The sequence below is a fragment of the Myxine glutinosa genome, chromosome 1, assembly GCF_964187855.1.
Source record: "Myxine glutinosa chromosome 1, kmMyxGlut1.1, whole genome shotgun sequence".
NCBI classification, from domain to species: Eukaryota; Metazoa; Chordata; class Myxini; order Myxiniformes; family Myxinidae; genus Myxine; species Myxine glutinosa.
In genome coordinates this window covers 98921394-98936861 of record NC_136261.1, presented here as the reverse complement: position 1 = coordinate 98936861, position 15468 = coordinate 98921394, and the positions used below count along the sequence as shown (strand labels likewise).

The following is a 15468-nucleotide window of genomic DNA, read 5'->3' as shown; positions in this document are numbered from 1 at the left end:
AATGGTCACATCACGTGATCGCTCTGAGCGAATCAGTCTAGCGGTGGGGATGGAACATCACGTGATCGCTCTGAGCGAATCAGCGAGCTGTTCTGACACCGGCTGAGATTAGTGGGTACTTCGCTGAAATGTGCTGAGGTAAATATGAATAAAAAATATGGATCGTCAAATATTTTGAGGTCGGCCATGTTCGTCCCAGGCTCAATGGCCATGTCTATGCCAAATATCAAGCACGTGAGCCTCTCCGTTTCGGAGTCTATCGGTAACATTACACACACACACACACACACACACACACACACACACACACACACACACACACACACACACACACACACACACACACAAACGGTGTTTTATATATATAGATGCACCCACACACCAGATTAGAAGTTCGTTTATTTTTCAAGATATTTCGCTCACAAGGTTCAGACATATATATGGTGGCGGCCATCTTGGATTTTGACGTGGCGACCCAATTTTCAATAGCGTTCTTCTTTATGCCTAGATACACCCGCACACCAGATTCGAAGTTGGTACTTCGCTAATTTTTCAAGATATTCTGCTCACAAGGTTCAGACAAACATGTGGCGGCGGCCATCTTGGATTTTGACGTGGCGACCCAATATTCAGTAGCGTTCTTCCTTATGCCTAGATAAAGCCACACACCAAATTAGAATTCGGTCCTTCGCTTACGCACGCATGCACACCCGCACGCACGCACGGACGGACACACGGACGGACACACGGACGGAGGGGAAAACCATAGTCCCCCTTTCGCTCCGCGGTGCGACAAAAAGGAAGTTGTAATACCCTTTGCTGTAACCACCTTGTGGTGCTACACAGTACACATTTACATGGACAACTTACACCCCTCCCCCGGCCCCCCAGACCCCCGCATGAGGCCGCGGCCACGTCGCCTATGTTACCCTCCAGGACAAAGTTGTATTTGTATTTGTTCCCCGAGTAAAGTATAAAAGTATTTATAGCTGGAGTACCCGGCGTTGCTCAAGCGAAAAAGAAACATTAACATCTATCTATAATTCCATTAATCTCTGTGTGTATGTGTGTATGTGTGTATGTGTGTATGTGTGTATGTGTGTATGTGTGTATGTTTGTCTGTGACCGCTGTTTCTCGACAACTACCGGTCCGATATACTTGAAACTTGCCAGGTATATTGCTGGGGACCCGAGGATGTGCCTTTTCAAGGTTTGAAATTAATCGGACAAGTACTTACCGAGCTATGGCGATTTAGCCGTTCGCCGTTCGCTTTGGCGTTGCGAATGGACCAAACCATTGCATGTAAATAGAGGGGGGGGGGGGGTTCTGTGGTCGTTGCGAATGGACCAAACCATTCATGTAAATAGAGGGGGGGGGGGTTCTGTGGTCGTTACTGCCACGTGGTTTCAAAGTTTTTTTTTGTTGTTGTTGTTTGCACGCATGTTTTTTTGCACCCACGTACGGGCACGCCCTAGGATGTTTACACACACACACCCCTACACAAATTTTTTTTTTTTTTTTTGGCAAGGAACGGGCACCCACGTACGGGCACGTCCTAGCTTATATATAGTACGGGCATGCCCTTGTATTTGAAATGAGGTCAAATATAATGGAAAAGTAATTACATCCAAATCAAAGTCCATCACAAATGTCAAATCATCATTTTACCTTTTCGTTGAATATATGCTGGTGAATGTGCCGTTCACCACGTTTCTGAGTTAAGTATGATGACGTTCAGTAAGAAGAAGAAGCCTTTATGCGAACTTCGACCACTAACGGAATTGTTTGATTATTTGTGTTCAAATGTCTGGTAATTGTTTCGTATTTATTTATGCGAATGTGTACTTGTATATAACTGTCATTACACATGTGTTAATAAATCAGGTAGATTCCCCCCCCCCCCCCCCCATCACGAAGGTGGATAGAGGTTATGTTTATACACCTGTATGTTTGTTTGGCTGTCTGGGCAGACCTGTTTGTTACTTGCAAAATCGAAGATTTATCAAGTATATTGGTTGGACTTGTGTGTGATTCTGTCTGTCTCTTTGTCTGTCCTTGTCTGTCCATCAATCGCCTACAGGTCACAATTTTAGACCGATCTCCACGAAACTTCACTAGATGGTAGAGTTCGTCAAAAGGAAGAAGCCTATTGATTTTGAGGTCAAAAGTCATCTTGAATTTCTAAAATCGCCATTTTTCATCCGATTAACTTAAAAATTGAACAGAATTTGCATATTGAGTCACTAAATTGGGAAACCGAACTATTTTTTGAGGTCAAAAGCTCAAAGGTCAACTCGAGGTCAAACTTCTAATGTCATCAACTTTCATCTGAAAAATCATCAATTTTAATCTGTTTGACCTGAGCTTTGATTCAGATCGTCAATTATAATATTAATAAAATGGTCAATTTGATGTATCCACTGCAACTTTTTATTTTGGGGATGGGTGGATTTTGCAAGTATCGTGCTCTGCATGACGTCTTTGTTGTTTATTTGCTTGTGAACAGGATATCCCAAAAAGTTGAGGACGGATTTGGCTGAAATTTGGTGGAGCGGTTGCGTATGTGACAAGGACGAAATGATTAGGTTTTGGTGAAGATCCTGATTCGGATCTGGATCAGAGAAATTTTAAAATGATTCTCCACCATTGAGAGATAGGGCAAAAAAACAATATATAGCACAATATCTCAAAAAGTTGTGAATGAATTCGGACCAAACTTGGTGGACAGGTTGGATGTGTGACAAGGAAGGATGTAATCAATTTTGGTGAAGATCTGAATGTGGATTCGGATACTAGTATTTTAAAATGTTGTAATTGATTCTTCACTATTCAGTGATAGGATCAAAAACGATATATAGCATGATACTTCAAAACGTTCTGGACGGATTATAACAATATTCGGTGGATGAGATGGTACAGCTACAAAAATAAGACGCTTCGATTTTGGTTCAGGTTCGAATCCAGATCGGGGCCTATCAGTGGATACAAAACGTAAACTGTTCAACCTGGCGGAGTTATGCTCTCCACCGAGTGCAGTTCTCGTTGCTGCAGTAATGGTGTTGTATAAGCTTGCATATATCGAGTTCAGAAAGTGAGATTCAGCAATGAAGCAATGTGTGAAATGAGCGACAAATAAAAAAAAATGACATGTAAAACTTTCGATGAAAAAAAACATTATTGCCGAAAGCAATTATGTGCAATATAACTTAGAATTAATGGTGCCATAAGACCAAGTAGAGGATGACGAGTTCAATGCTTACAATTCAGCACCAACTTGCAAAATAAATATTTCATTTCAAAATGGTTTTTAAAATATCCCAGAAGAAGAATTCTCATTACAGAAGTGTTTTTTTTGGGGGGAGGGATACAAGATCGAGGCTCGTGTAAGAGCTAACATTAATAACAAAAAACAAACGGACACAAAAAACATATAAGGGAGCGGGAGACAAGATGGGGAGAGAGAGGGAAGCACAGAAGTACAACAGGGACATCGGGAGATCTGTGGGAGGGAGAGGGCTTGGGGGGAGGAGGAACGGGAAGGGGGGTTGGGGGTGAAAGAGGTATAAAACACATGGACACTGCTCGGACTTCCAGGAAAGAAGTCGGTATTTCAAAAAAGTGGATCTAGGGTGAATTAACGGGGGTAGAAAAGATCAAGGTTTTGGATCGGGGAAGATAAGAGATGGTGGTGAACAGCTGTTTTAAAGACCTGGAGAGAGGAGTGGGATTGAAGGGAGTGGGGGAGTTTGTTCCAGAGGTGGGGGTAAAGAGGAATGAAAGAGTGAAGGTGAGCAGAGAGTCTTGATTTTGGCAGTTTAACCAGAAGAGGGTTGCTGGCAGATCTTTTAAAATATCTTTCACCGCTTCTCTTCTGGTCTTGTTCCCTCTTTTTTCATCCCTCTGATCCTCCATGAGGCGCACACCCTTCCAGTAACCGCTTCCTTTTCAAACTCCTAAAATCGGGGTTGAGTGCTCAACTCCACTGCGTTCTGTTTTACTCCCACTTGTGGAATTGCCTTCCTGGCAGTACACCAACACCTTCGGTCATCCTCCTTTGCTACCTACAATCTTTACTACCAGCAGTAATTCCCACCTCGGTTTCTTCTCTCATTTTCCGGTTCATCTATTCCCTTGATTTCCCGTCATTAAAAAACAGTGAAGTATGGCAAACAATCACGATAGAAAAAGTTAATAAGAACATCATGGGAACACTGAAAATACAATGTGCTTTACGGGTGTGGCTGTGGCTGTTGTGCCAATGCGCGGAATTCTTCATGCATTGCCCTGTACCCACTGTCAGCTCGCTCTTCCATGAGCTGAGAGTGTGCATACCAAAAATAATTGAAACAACATCCATCTAATTGTATGTGCAGCTTTCATGATAACTTTTATTTCCCTGTTCAACTTTTATCTGTTGTATTGCAATACTCCAGGAGTATTTTCTCGTCCGTATATATACGAGTACATCCTTCGATAAGTTCTAACCTTCAGAAAAAGCAAAGAATATTGTAAACTAGGAATATCCATTTGTTCCCAGGAGAGAAATATAGTGTCAGTGATTTACTTGCAATTTTCCACATCTGTCCTCATTTACCCACCCTCAAAACCCCCCTCCCTCTGGCAGGGGTCAATGGTTAAAACCACTTACACTATTGCACATGTACAGTTGAAAATTGGAAGTAATCTCAACACTTTCGTGGGAGTGCTGGATTTAATTCAGGCCTATGGTCTGATCCGATGTACTCCAAGCACGTATTAAAATTTTGAGGGTAATTGACTGGGTAGTTTACAATTCTATAAGGTTCAGACAGTATTTTCATATGTAATTGCTAAATTTTAGTAAAATGTCTTACTGTAGGGGTTTGCTGATTTTCATTGAATATTAGCATGTAATTGTTACCAGATGAACATTACCGTTGGTGATGAATAGTGCGCAGATGATATTCAACAGTTAATTAAAGGTAAAGTCAAAACGTTGACTACAAATACTGCAGTAACTGTAGTGAACAAAAATAGTGACGAATAAAACGTAGACGTCTGTTTTGTTTCCATCATAAATGTTATTTTATGTGGTCTTATTCGCCAGTATGTCTCGTCTCTCGTGTCTCGTGTCTCGTCTCATATTATATATATATATATACAGTCATGTGAAAAAGTAAGTACACCCCATGTAAAGTTTTGACTTTTTCAACATATTTGAACAAACAGCTTTTTTTTTTTTTTTTTTTGTATACAAGATCGAGGCTCGTGAAAGAGCGAACATTAATCACACAGAAAGACAAACCGACACATAAAACATATAACATGGGGAGCGGTAGACAAGATGGGAAAAGAGGGAGAATGACACAAACACAACATTTGAGAGCAGGGACATCGAGAGATCTGTGGGAGGGAGAGGGCTTTGGGGGGGGGAGGCATGGGAAGGGGGGGGGGTGGGAGAGGTATAAAGCATATGGACACTGCCAGGACTTCCAGGAAAGAAGTTGGAATTTCAAACAAGGTGGATCTGGGGTGAATTAGTGGGGGTAGCAAAGATCAAGGTTTTGGATGGGGGAAGAAAAGAGATGGTGGTGAACAGCTGTTTTAAAGACCTGGAGGGAGGAGTGGGATTGAAGGGAGTGTGGGAGTTTGTTTCAGAGGCGGGAGAAAAGAGGAATGAAAGAGTGAAGGTGAGCAGAGCCGAGATTTCGGCAGTTTAACCATCAGAGGGTTGCTGGCAGATCTTGTGCGACCTGTAGGAATATTTGGGGGACAAAGCACAGAGAGAGCTGGGGGAGCAAGGCCGGAGAGGAGTCGGTAGAAGAGAGAAAGACCACCTACCTGCATGCGAAAGGACCACTTTCGAAGAAAGAAGATCAAGACCACTTGATCTTCATTTCAACAATATTGATAGATAAAGGTGGTATAATATAAGACATATTATGAAACATTTACATTTTGTAGTCCATTGTATAATTTAAATAAACATAAATGAAAATTTCGCATGTGGAAAAAGTAAGTACACCCCTACATTTATCACTACATTCAAATACCTAAAATTAGAATCAGGTGCACCAGCTCAGGTGCAAATGATTAGAACATCGTTAGAGAGGATTTTGGAGGAATCTGTCTTCTTTAAACCTCAGACATTTAGTTTGGTTTGCTCTTTGTTGTTGAAGTGTGCGGCGTCACCATGCCTAGATCAAAAGAGCTCTCTGAGGCCTTCAGAAAGAAGGTTATATGTGCCTACGAGCCTAGGAAGGGATTTAAAAAGATCTCCAAACAATTTGAAATCAATCATTCGACTGTCCGGAAGATCATCGACAAGTGGAGAAGATTCCAAACAACTGCCAACTTGTTCAGGCCACGCCGCCCCAGCAAGTTCAGCCCAAGAGGAGACCGCAAGATGCTGAGAGAAGTCTCTAATAACCCCAGAATGTCATCATGGGACCTACAGGTAGCTCTTGCCACTGTTGATGTCAAAGTGCACGAGTCCACCATTTGAAAGAGGCTGCACAAATTTGATCTACATGGGAGGTGTGACAGGAGGAAACCTTTGCTCTCCAGAAAGAACATCAGGGCAAGACTAAAGTTTGCAAATGAACACCTCGGCAAAGACCAGCATTTTGCAAGACTAAAGTTTGCCAATGAACACCTCGGCAAAGACCAGCATTTCTGGAACAATGTGCTCTGGACAGATGAGTCAAAGGTAGAGCTATTTGGCCACAGTACCAGAAGACATGTTTGGCGAAAACCAAAGACAGCATTTGACCACAAGAACCTGATACGAACTGTAAAGCATGGTGGTGGAAATATTATGGTTTGGGGCAGCTTTGCTGCATCACGGCCTGGGCAGCTCACCATCATAGCATCCACCATGAATTCTTCATTGTACCAGAGGGTGCTTGAGGATAATGTGAGGCCATCTGCCGGACAGTTGAAGCTCAACCGAAGGTGGCCCTTGCAACATGACAATGACCCTAAACATACCAGTAAATCCACCAAGTAATGGCTGAAAAGAAAGAAATGGGGGGTTCTGGGATGGCCAAGTCAAAGCCTGGATCTAAATCCCATCGAGATGTTGTGGGGGGATTTGAAACGAGCTGTGCATGCAAGAACGCCTCAAGCATCGCACAGCTGAAAGAATGCTGCATGGAGGATTGGGCAAAAATTTCTCCCAGTCGATGTCAGAGACTGTTAGACAGTTATAAGAAATGCCTACTTGAGGTTGTTTCTGCCAAAGGGGGCAATACCACCTATTGGAGCCAAGGGTGTACTTACTTTTCCCACATGCGAAATTTGCATTTATGTTTATTTAAATTATACAATGGACTACAAAATGTAAATGTTTTATGATATTTGTTATATTATATCACCTTTATCTATCAATATTGTTGAAATGAAGATCAAATAACTGTATGTTGAAATATGTTGAAAAAGTCAAAACTTTACATGGGGTGTACTTACTTTTTCATGTGACTATGTATATATATATATCTCTCTGTCTTTCTTACTTTCTTTGTGGCTACACGGATAAACCTTAAATAAATATTATGCTTCTACTTTCTGAACACCCCTTAGAAAGTAAAACAAACTAGAAAGCATCTCAAAATACAAAGCCCGTCCACATCCGCTTTGGACTTTAACTAAGCTTTCTAACTAAACAAAGTGACAACCTGCCAGGACCAAAAACAACACCTGGTGAAGGGCGGATACGCTCCCATAGGGAGCCAATGACCATCCAGCAAAGAGATGGTGTCTCCTAAAAAACACCCATCCGGTTTGGACCGCTTCAAGTCATACCAAAGACTTTTAAAATGGTACGTGCTGCTTCCTTCCTTGAAAAGGTAGAGCACGGACAATCTCCATCGGTTAAAATCCATGGGGAGGAGGAAATTCCTCTTGAGGAAATGCCCCGCTGAGTACGGTGAGAAAATCGGCGCCATTGTTATGACGTCACTGGTACCCAGATTATCCTGGGGAGTGATGGCAGTGACGGCACTTCCCCCAAGCTCAGTGGCTGTGTTAAGTGTTTGTCTCATCAGTATGTCTGTGTGTGTGTGTGTGTGTGTGTGTGTGTGTGTGTGTGTGTGTGTGTGTGTGTGTGTGTGCTATGACTATGACTGAGAGCCTTAGCCCCATGTATATAGAATTAAGAAGAACTTGACAAAAAGAACAGCTAAACAATATTGTACATTTTATAAATGTTTTAGCAAGTTTAATTTTAAAGCAAGATGTAACAAGTCCTTCCGAGAAGGATAGACTTGAAAACTTTTGGAAAGGAATATATGAAGCCCCAAATGAACATAATGAAGAAGGGGATTGGATCCAAAACCTGGAAAATTAAAAGCAACACTTAAAGAAAATGCTCCCAGTGATAATTGATGAAGGAAAAATATAGTAAAAAATCATCATCATCACACTAAAATACGCCATTTAGTGTCTGTCCATCTGTCTGATGAATTTTTGACACCAATGGCAATACATTCCGTCCTTACTTATCCAATCTCAACCAAACTTGACAGGATGACCAAGGGTTACATAATGAAGGTTGCAGCGCATTCATTTGCCCCCCTCCCCAAGGGGGTTTTCTCCCCCGAGCGGTTTTTCCCCACCATTGCCGTCAATGGGGTTGCACGTTGAGGTGTATATAATTGTTAAATTAGCTTTATTGTTGCGTATTTCCAAGGCCTTCGAATAACAAATCTAACGATAATAGCATAATATTAATGTTATTACAAAACAATATTAACGCCATTAGTATCCCACCTCCTCAAAGTATTTTTCCTCCTTGAACAAACATTGAGTCAACGTTTATAAATAGCTTATCATGGCGTTTTCGTGGGAGCAACAGCCCAACTGCCTCCACCAGAAGTAAAAATATTACTAGTTCCCGACTGCAAAGCCGCAATGAGCCGGCGAAGCCAAAGCCTCTTGCCACTATTTTACCCATCACTATGGCATCAGTAGGTTAGGTAGTTGGTAGTAGGTAGGTACCGTCGGTGTAGTAGGTGTAGTAGGTGTAGTAGGTGTAGTAGGTGTAGTAGGTACCATTTGCATTCTGGATGAGATTAAAATTGATAAAATTTACTTCTTGATTAATTCGGTGAATTCCGTCTCAACTTAGGATATTTCCGGCCGTGAAAAACTACCCCCGACGGCCACGAGATTTCTAAAAAATAATTCTTCGTCAATTTTAGAATATTTGATGCCGTTTTCACCCTCCGAAACGCATAATAAGCTTTAAAAAAATATTTTTCAAATGCTCGAATCTCATTGGTTCCGGTGTTTGGTGACGATTTTCGTTGAAGATAACGAGGTTGGTCTTAACGTATTTTAATTACAAATTAGAGGTGCATTAGATTGTGAATCAAACAAAGACGGGTGACACAAACTCCTATTTAACTTTTTCGCAATTGTTTTATGCAAACTTCCGCATCCGGTCGATGGTGGCCTCCATTGCGTGATTTGGTTTTAGAAATATTTTTTCAAATGCTCGAATCTCATTGGTTCCGGTGTTTGGTGACGCTTTTCGTTGAAGATAACCAGGCCCGTGTGGGCCGAGGTTGGTCTTAAAGTATTTTAATAATAAATTGGAGGTGCATAAGAATGTGAATCAAACAAAGACGGGTGAAAGAAACTCCTATTGAACATTTTTCAATTTGTTATGCATACTTCCGCATCCGCAAGATGGCGGCCTCCATTGCACTTCGGAATTCTCAAGCCAAGGCATAATCTGGTTTTCGACATAATACGTACGCGTTTATTGACAACTTTATAGCTTCGCTATAAAGCTTCGCTTTAGCTTTATAGCTTTATAGCTTCGTTTATAGCTTCGCCGGCTATAAACCACAAACCTTATGATTACCTTTTTTAACAGTCGCAAATGCTGTTTATAACACTAAATGAAGAAATTTGGAGGAATCCCGAAATGTGAGGTAAGTTTTACTTCCAGAACTGAGCGAAGATCTACTGCACTTGAGGTACCCCATAAGTGTTGGGTTAATTACATGACCCTTCCTGCCGCTAACGTGGCGTTTTTCATAGTGAACTTTTGAAACTCGCTCATTCTGTTTAAAACGAAACTGAAAGGGAGGAAGCCCGGGGTGTGCTCATTTACCAAGCAGCTAGCTAGCGCTTGCCAAGCCAGCCGTTCCTTAACGGTTTTGAATGGAATGTTTGCTCGAATGCTTAAACTGACGTTCCACAACCTATGGGTCGCGACCTAATGTTTGGGTCGTGAAGGATTTTCAATAGGTCGCACGATCGTTTCAGAAATCGCGGGAAAAAAACTTTATCGACGATTTACTTCTCCCGACTGAACAGAACAGAGATCAAACGAACGCCGACACAAACTTCATATTGTGGACTCTTCTACCGCACTGTACCGATGTACCGCGCGTGCATCCGGTCAGCCAGATCATACGTTTAGTTTCCGACACGCGAATGTCCATCGCTTTTCATTCGAAAGATTGAGCTGTGAGCGTAAGGTACTCGCCATGGCTAGAAAGTATCAGCCTGTGTTCCTCCACTATGGGTTCATCTTGAATATCGATAAGCACAATGTTCATCGACCACAGTGTGTGATATGCCTTGACGTGTTGGCCAACGAGTCCCCCAGACCCCAAAAGCTGAAACTGCACCTCGAGAAGAAACATGGAGATCATGTCAACAAGTCGTGGGAGTTTTTTCTCCGGAAAGAACGTGAGATGAACAACAGCAAGCCAGTCATGAGTTCGGCTGTTTTTCCGTCGAAGGGACTGACCAAAGCTAGCTACCTGGTGGCGGAGAAGATAGCCAAAGAAAAGAAACCGTACACTATTGCGGGTAAGTTTTTTGTTCGTAAAAGTATTTCACTGCATTGGCGGTTTGTAGGTTCATAAAGTAATACATGGCGCTGTAAGTATAGTTAAATTTAGTTTTTCATTTCGTCTTTAGAATATTGATGTGTCGGGTTCTTGCTTACTATCACTCGTGCCATGTAGACGTTGGTACATCACAACTTCGTAAGTTTTATTGTTTGTTGCAATACAGCCATTCTTAAACTTTGCCTCTTTTTTAAAAGTATGTACGGCAATCACATCGTACATATTGAATTCTTATAATGCCTTGGAACAGCGGTTCTTATACTGGGGGTCGTGACGTACGCGTATACGCGAACAAAATACTGTGTGTGGTATGTACCTTTGTTAGGTTCCTAAAAATGGGCTCAACAAATTGATGTTATTTATGACCCCTTCATGACCCCCGGAAAACCCCAAACGACCCCCAGGTTGGGCACCGATGCCTTGCAACAAAATCAAGATTAATCATGAAGTGAAAGAAATGTTCATGTGTTATTTTATTTATCTTGTATTGCAGAGCAACTCATCCTGCCATGCGCCCAGGCGATGTGCAGAGAAGTGCTTGGAGAGACGGCGGCTTCCAAGATAAGCACCATTCCGCTTTCTGCCGACACGATTCGCCGACGGATAATAGACATGGGCGAAGACATCGAGCACCAGCTGTACGCAAACCGAGAGGCCAACAAGTTTGTCATCCAGTTGGACGAGTCAATGGGCATCGCACAGAAGGCGTTGATCCTCATCTTTGTTCGTTATCGGCATGGCGATGATTTCATGGAGGATCTTCTGGCATGTGACGAGCAACAGACCAAGACCACGGCCGCAGAAATATTCGCAGTCGTCAACAAACACATCACATTGCATAGCCTCAGGTGGGAAGACTGTGTTGGCGTTTGTACCGATGGTGCGGCATCGATGTCAGGTCGGCGCAGCGGTGTCATTAAGCTCATCCAAGATGTGGCACCAGAGGCAAGCTGGACCCACTGCTTCCTCCACCGCGAGGCATTAGCGGCGAAAGAGATGTCACCTGGACTTGCCGAAGTAATGGACATTGCAGTGAAAACAATCAACAATCTCAGGAAGAGTGCCCTAAATTCGAGGTTGTTTGCAGAGCTGTGTAAGGAGCAAGATGCAGAACACACCACGGTGCTGTATTTTGCAGCTGTTCGCTGGCTCTCCAGAGGAGATGCTTTGGCAAGATTCTATGAACTTCGCGACCAGGTCCTCGCATTCTTGGAGGTAGCTATGTCAGACCTGGCAGTCTACTACAAAAACAATAAATTCATCACAACATTGGCATACATGGCCGACATCTTCAACTTGTTGAACAATCTGAACATATCGTTCCAGGGCAAAACGAACAAGCAGGCGAAATCCATGTTCGTAATGTATGACAAGATAGCGGCGTTCAAGTCAAAGCTGGATCTGTGGAAGAGAAGAGTACAGACCAATGATGAATTTGACATGTTTGAAAACCTGGATGATCTGCTCAGCAAGAGTGTTGAGGAACGTGTGGACATGAAGGATGTCATCGTCGAACATCTGGTGAACCTGCGCAAATGATTTGACGAATACTTTCCTGTTGATCCACGCGTGGAGAAGAAGTGGATCCGAGACCCTTATTCAGTCGACGTTCAGCAGTGCTGCAACTTGTCCAACAGATTGTAAGAAGACTTGATTGACATCGTGTCCGACGGTACACTTGAGACACTGTTCAGGAAGGACACCTTAGTAAAGTTTTGGCTGACAGTGTCTCATGAGTACCCAGAGATTGCACATCTCGCGGTAAAGTTCCTGATGCCATTCACGACGACGTGGATGTGTGAGGCAGGTTTCTCAACGGTGACATATCTGAAGTCCAAGTATCGACACAAACTGGAGACAGTGGCCCTGTGCGCCAACCTGAGAATTGCATTGTCGCCGCTTCAAAGCCGAATCGATGATCTCGTAGCCAATATGCAAAGTCAACCATCGCACTGATGTGGATAATCCACATCTACAATGTTGCTAACGGAACATTTGAATTAGGCTTGTAAGTTTCACTTTCGGGTTTAATCAGTGAAAGTTGTTCATTTAATGTTGTTCATGATAACGGAACATTGAACCTGGATATAAGTTCAGATGCATATCAGGTTTCTTCAGTAAAAGTTATTCTTGTTTTGTTTATCAGCTCATGTTGCATTTTAAGTTCATCATCTATTCACTATGAAGATTAAAATAAAGTTCAAACACCTTATCTTGGCGTGTCACTTTAATAATTAAAGTTTTATTCTATTTCACAAAAGATACACCGCCAATGAATGTTGAGATTCATCTTCATCTTCATCATCTTCTTCATCTTCATCATCATCTTCATCTTCATCATCATCTTCTTCATTAAATCTTCATCCGGATTCATCGTAGGGGCGGATTCATCTCTTCCGAAGCTGCTAACAAGGCAGGGAGTTTACGCCCGATTGGCTGACAATAATATCAAGTGGGCGGGGTCTGTGATCGAAGTCGCTGCTCATTCTCAAAGGGGGCGTGGTCTCTCGCTCTCTCTCTCCTCATGGTCGTGGAGATCCGCACAAAATAACAACAAAATAAGGAGTGTTTGGTATGATTGTCGTCACTTTGCTTTATTGTTCAATTCTGAATTGTACTTGTCATACCCTGGTGTTGGGCTAGCGGCTAGGGTGCCGGCTTAGGATCCTAGGATCGATGTGTAATAACATGTTAAATAACATGAATCCCGGTCAATCGCTGAATTAACGCCAGGGGGGTTGACTCAGCCTGTCATCCTTCCGAGGTCGGCAAATTGAGTACCAGTTCACTGGTAATTCCCTGCTTGTCGTTAAAGGCGGCAAAAAGGGTTGGCGTCAGGAAGGGCATCCGGCCGTAAAACATTGCTTCAAAAAGGGGACCGAAAAACAACAACAACCACAGTTCCCGAAAAAGGCCAACCCCCGCTTGTGGGGAAAATGGCCTCTAAAGGTGTTATTTTTTTTTTTTTTTAATGAATTGTACTACTGTACAAAGATGATGAACCGAACCCTTACCAAGATATTAACGTCATGAGCAATCGATATTTCTGTGACGGTTTGTGGGGGGGGGGGAGAGGAGGGGGGGGAAGAGGGGGGGTTCGATGGGTGGCGACGGGATGCCTGGATTTTTTATTGGGTCCTTTTTTTTTTCTTTTTTTTTTCTGTTCCTGATGCCTCACATCACCTGCCTCACACATCCACGTCGTCGTGAATGGCATCAGGAACTGTCCTGGGCTAAAAAGGTTGCGGAACGCAGGCTTAAACCACTTGGCGATCTCCCCACAAGAAACTTGGTAAATGAACACACACCCAATGTTCTTGAGACCAGACCATAGATCGACTGTAATCTTATATACTCCAACGAGGAATGACCCTTTCGGCCCCTCCCAGAGTCTGCGTGTGTACTAGTAAAAAAAAGAAGAAGAAGCCAAACCTTAAAAGTCCTGGCCCGGACGCAATTCCAAATTTCTGACTAAAGCAACTAGATTCTCTCCACAATCACTACGCTAGAGCAATCAATGAATTAATGACGCAGACAGGGTAGCACCTTCCTCATGTCAAAATCTGCAGAAGCCCAACTACCTCACAAGTATAGACCAATAACACGTCTACCAACAACATACAAACTTCTGACAGGAATCACCACATCAATTATGCATCACCACCGAACACAAATAATAAGGAGGCCGAGACGTAGGGCAGAATGGATGTAGAAGAGGATGCTGCGGAACAATAGACCACCAACTACTATGCAAAGCCATACTCGAAAAGTGCAAAACGGGAAGAAGCAAATTCTCCACAGCTTAGATAGACTAAAAAAAATGCTTTTGATCGGGTCCAACATTCAATGATGATGAAATGCATGCAATAATGCAATAATTGTTTTCTTAAATATAGATTGCATGACCAGATAGAATGCATGGACAGGTGTTCATTTGTCCAACAAAAACACACGTTCACATCTTTCGAGGATTGGCACAACACTGATAATGTGAAGTAGCAAGTTTTCTTCTTTCCAAGCTAAATCTGGGGCAAAATGGGATATATTTGGACCTGGTAGATCTGTTAGTAATGGACATAGATTTTCCATAGTTGTCCTAAAAGTGCCAAGGGCTGTTGAATGTCTGGATTTCTAGGTTTGTATCAGAACTGTGAATTTGTAGGATGTGATCCCTCTTTGGACAGCATTAAATTATCAAAACTGACATCAGCTGTCTCGTAGCTTTCCATTGCATTCTTTCCAAGGCAGTAGCTGTAAATGGCAAGTTGGTAAAAGTTTTTATTTTTGGAAGAGATTATTTAACAGATGCCATGGATAACTTAACAGGCCCTTCGATTGAAAAGAAATCCTGCTTCAATATTAATTTCTACCTGTGTACTCCAAGAAGTCATTTTCAGAATCATTGGAATCTCCCACGATGAAGCTATCTCCGAGGGCCTTTCACTTACTCACCGCAGGCAGGTTGGTGGCCTTTCCGTCTTCTACCGACTCCTCTCCGACCTTGCCCCCCCCCCAGCTCTCTCTGGGCTCTGTCCCCCAAATATTCCTACAGGTCGCACAAGATCTGCCTGCAACCCTCTTATGGTTAAACTGCCGAAATCAAGACTCTCTATGCTCACC

The 15468-nt window shown here is 42.7% G+C and overlaps 2 protein-coding genes across 3 annotated transcripts in view; one reads left to right on the top strand and one right to left on the bottom strand.

Moving 5' to 3' along the window:
* Positions 1 to 13060, top strand: part of LOC137419088 (zinc finger MYM-type protein 6-like) — a 30259-nt gene extending 17199 nt beyond the window's left edge. For both annotated transcript variants that reach the window (XM_078770921.1, XM_068105274.2), the window contains exon 2: positions 11342 to 13060. In XM_078770921.1, coding sequence (XP_078627047.1) covers positions 11342 to 12387 — 1046 coding nt within the window. In that variant the 3' untranslated portion in view covers positions 12388 to 13060. The remainder of the gene's footprint in view (positions 1 to 11341) is intronic.
* LOC137426137 (glutamate receptor 4-like) overlaps positions 1 to 15468 on the bottom strand; it is a 457447-nt gene that overhangs the window by 124928 nt on the left and 317051 nt on the right. The window lies entirely within an intron of this gene.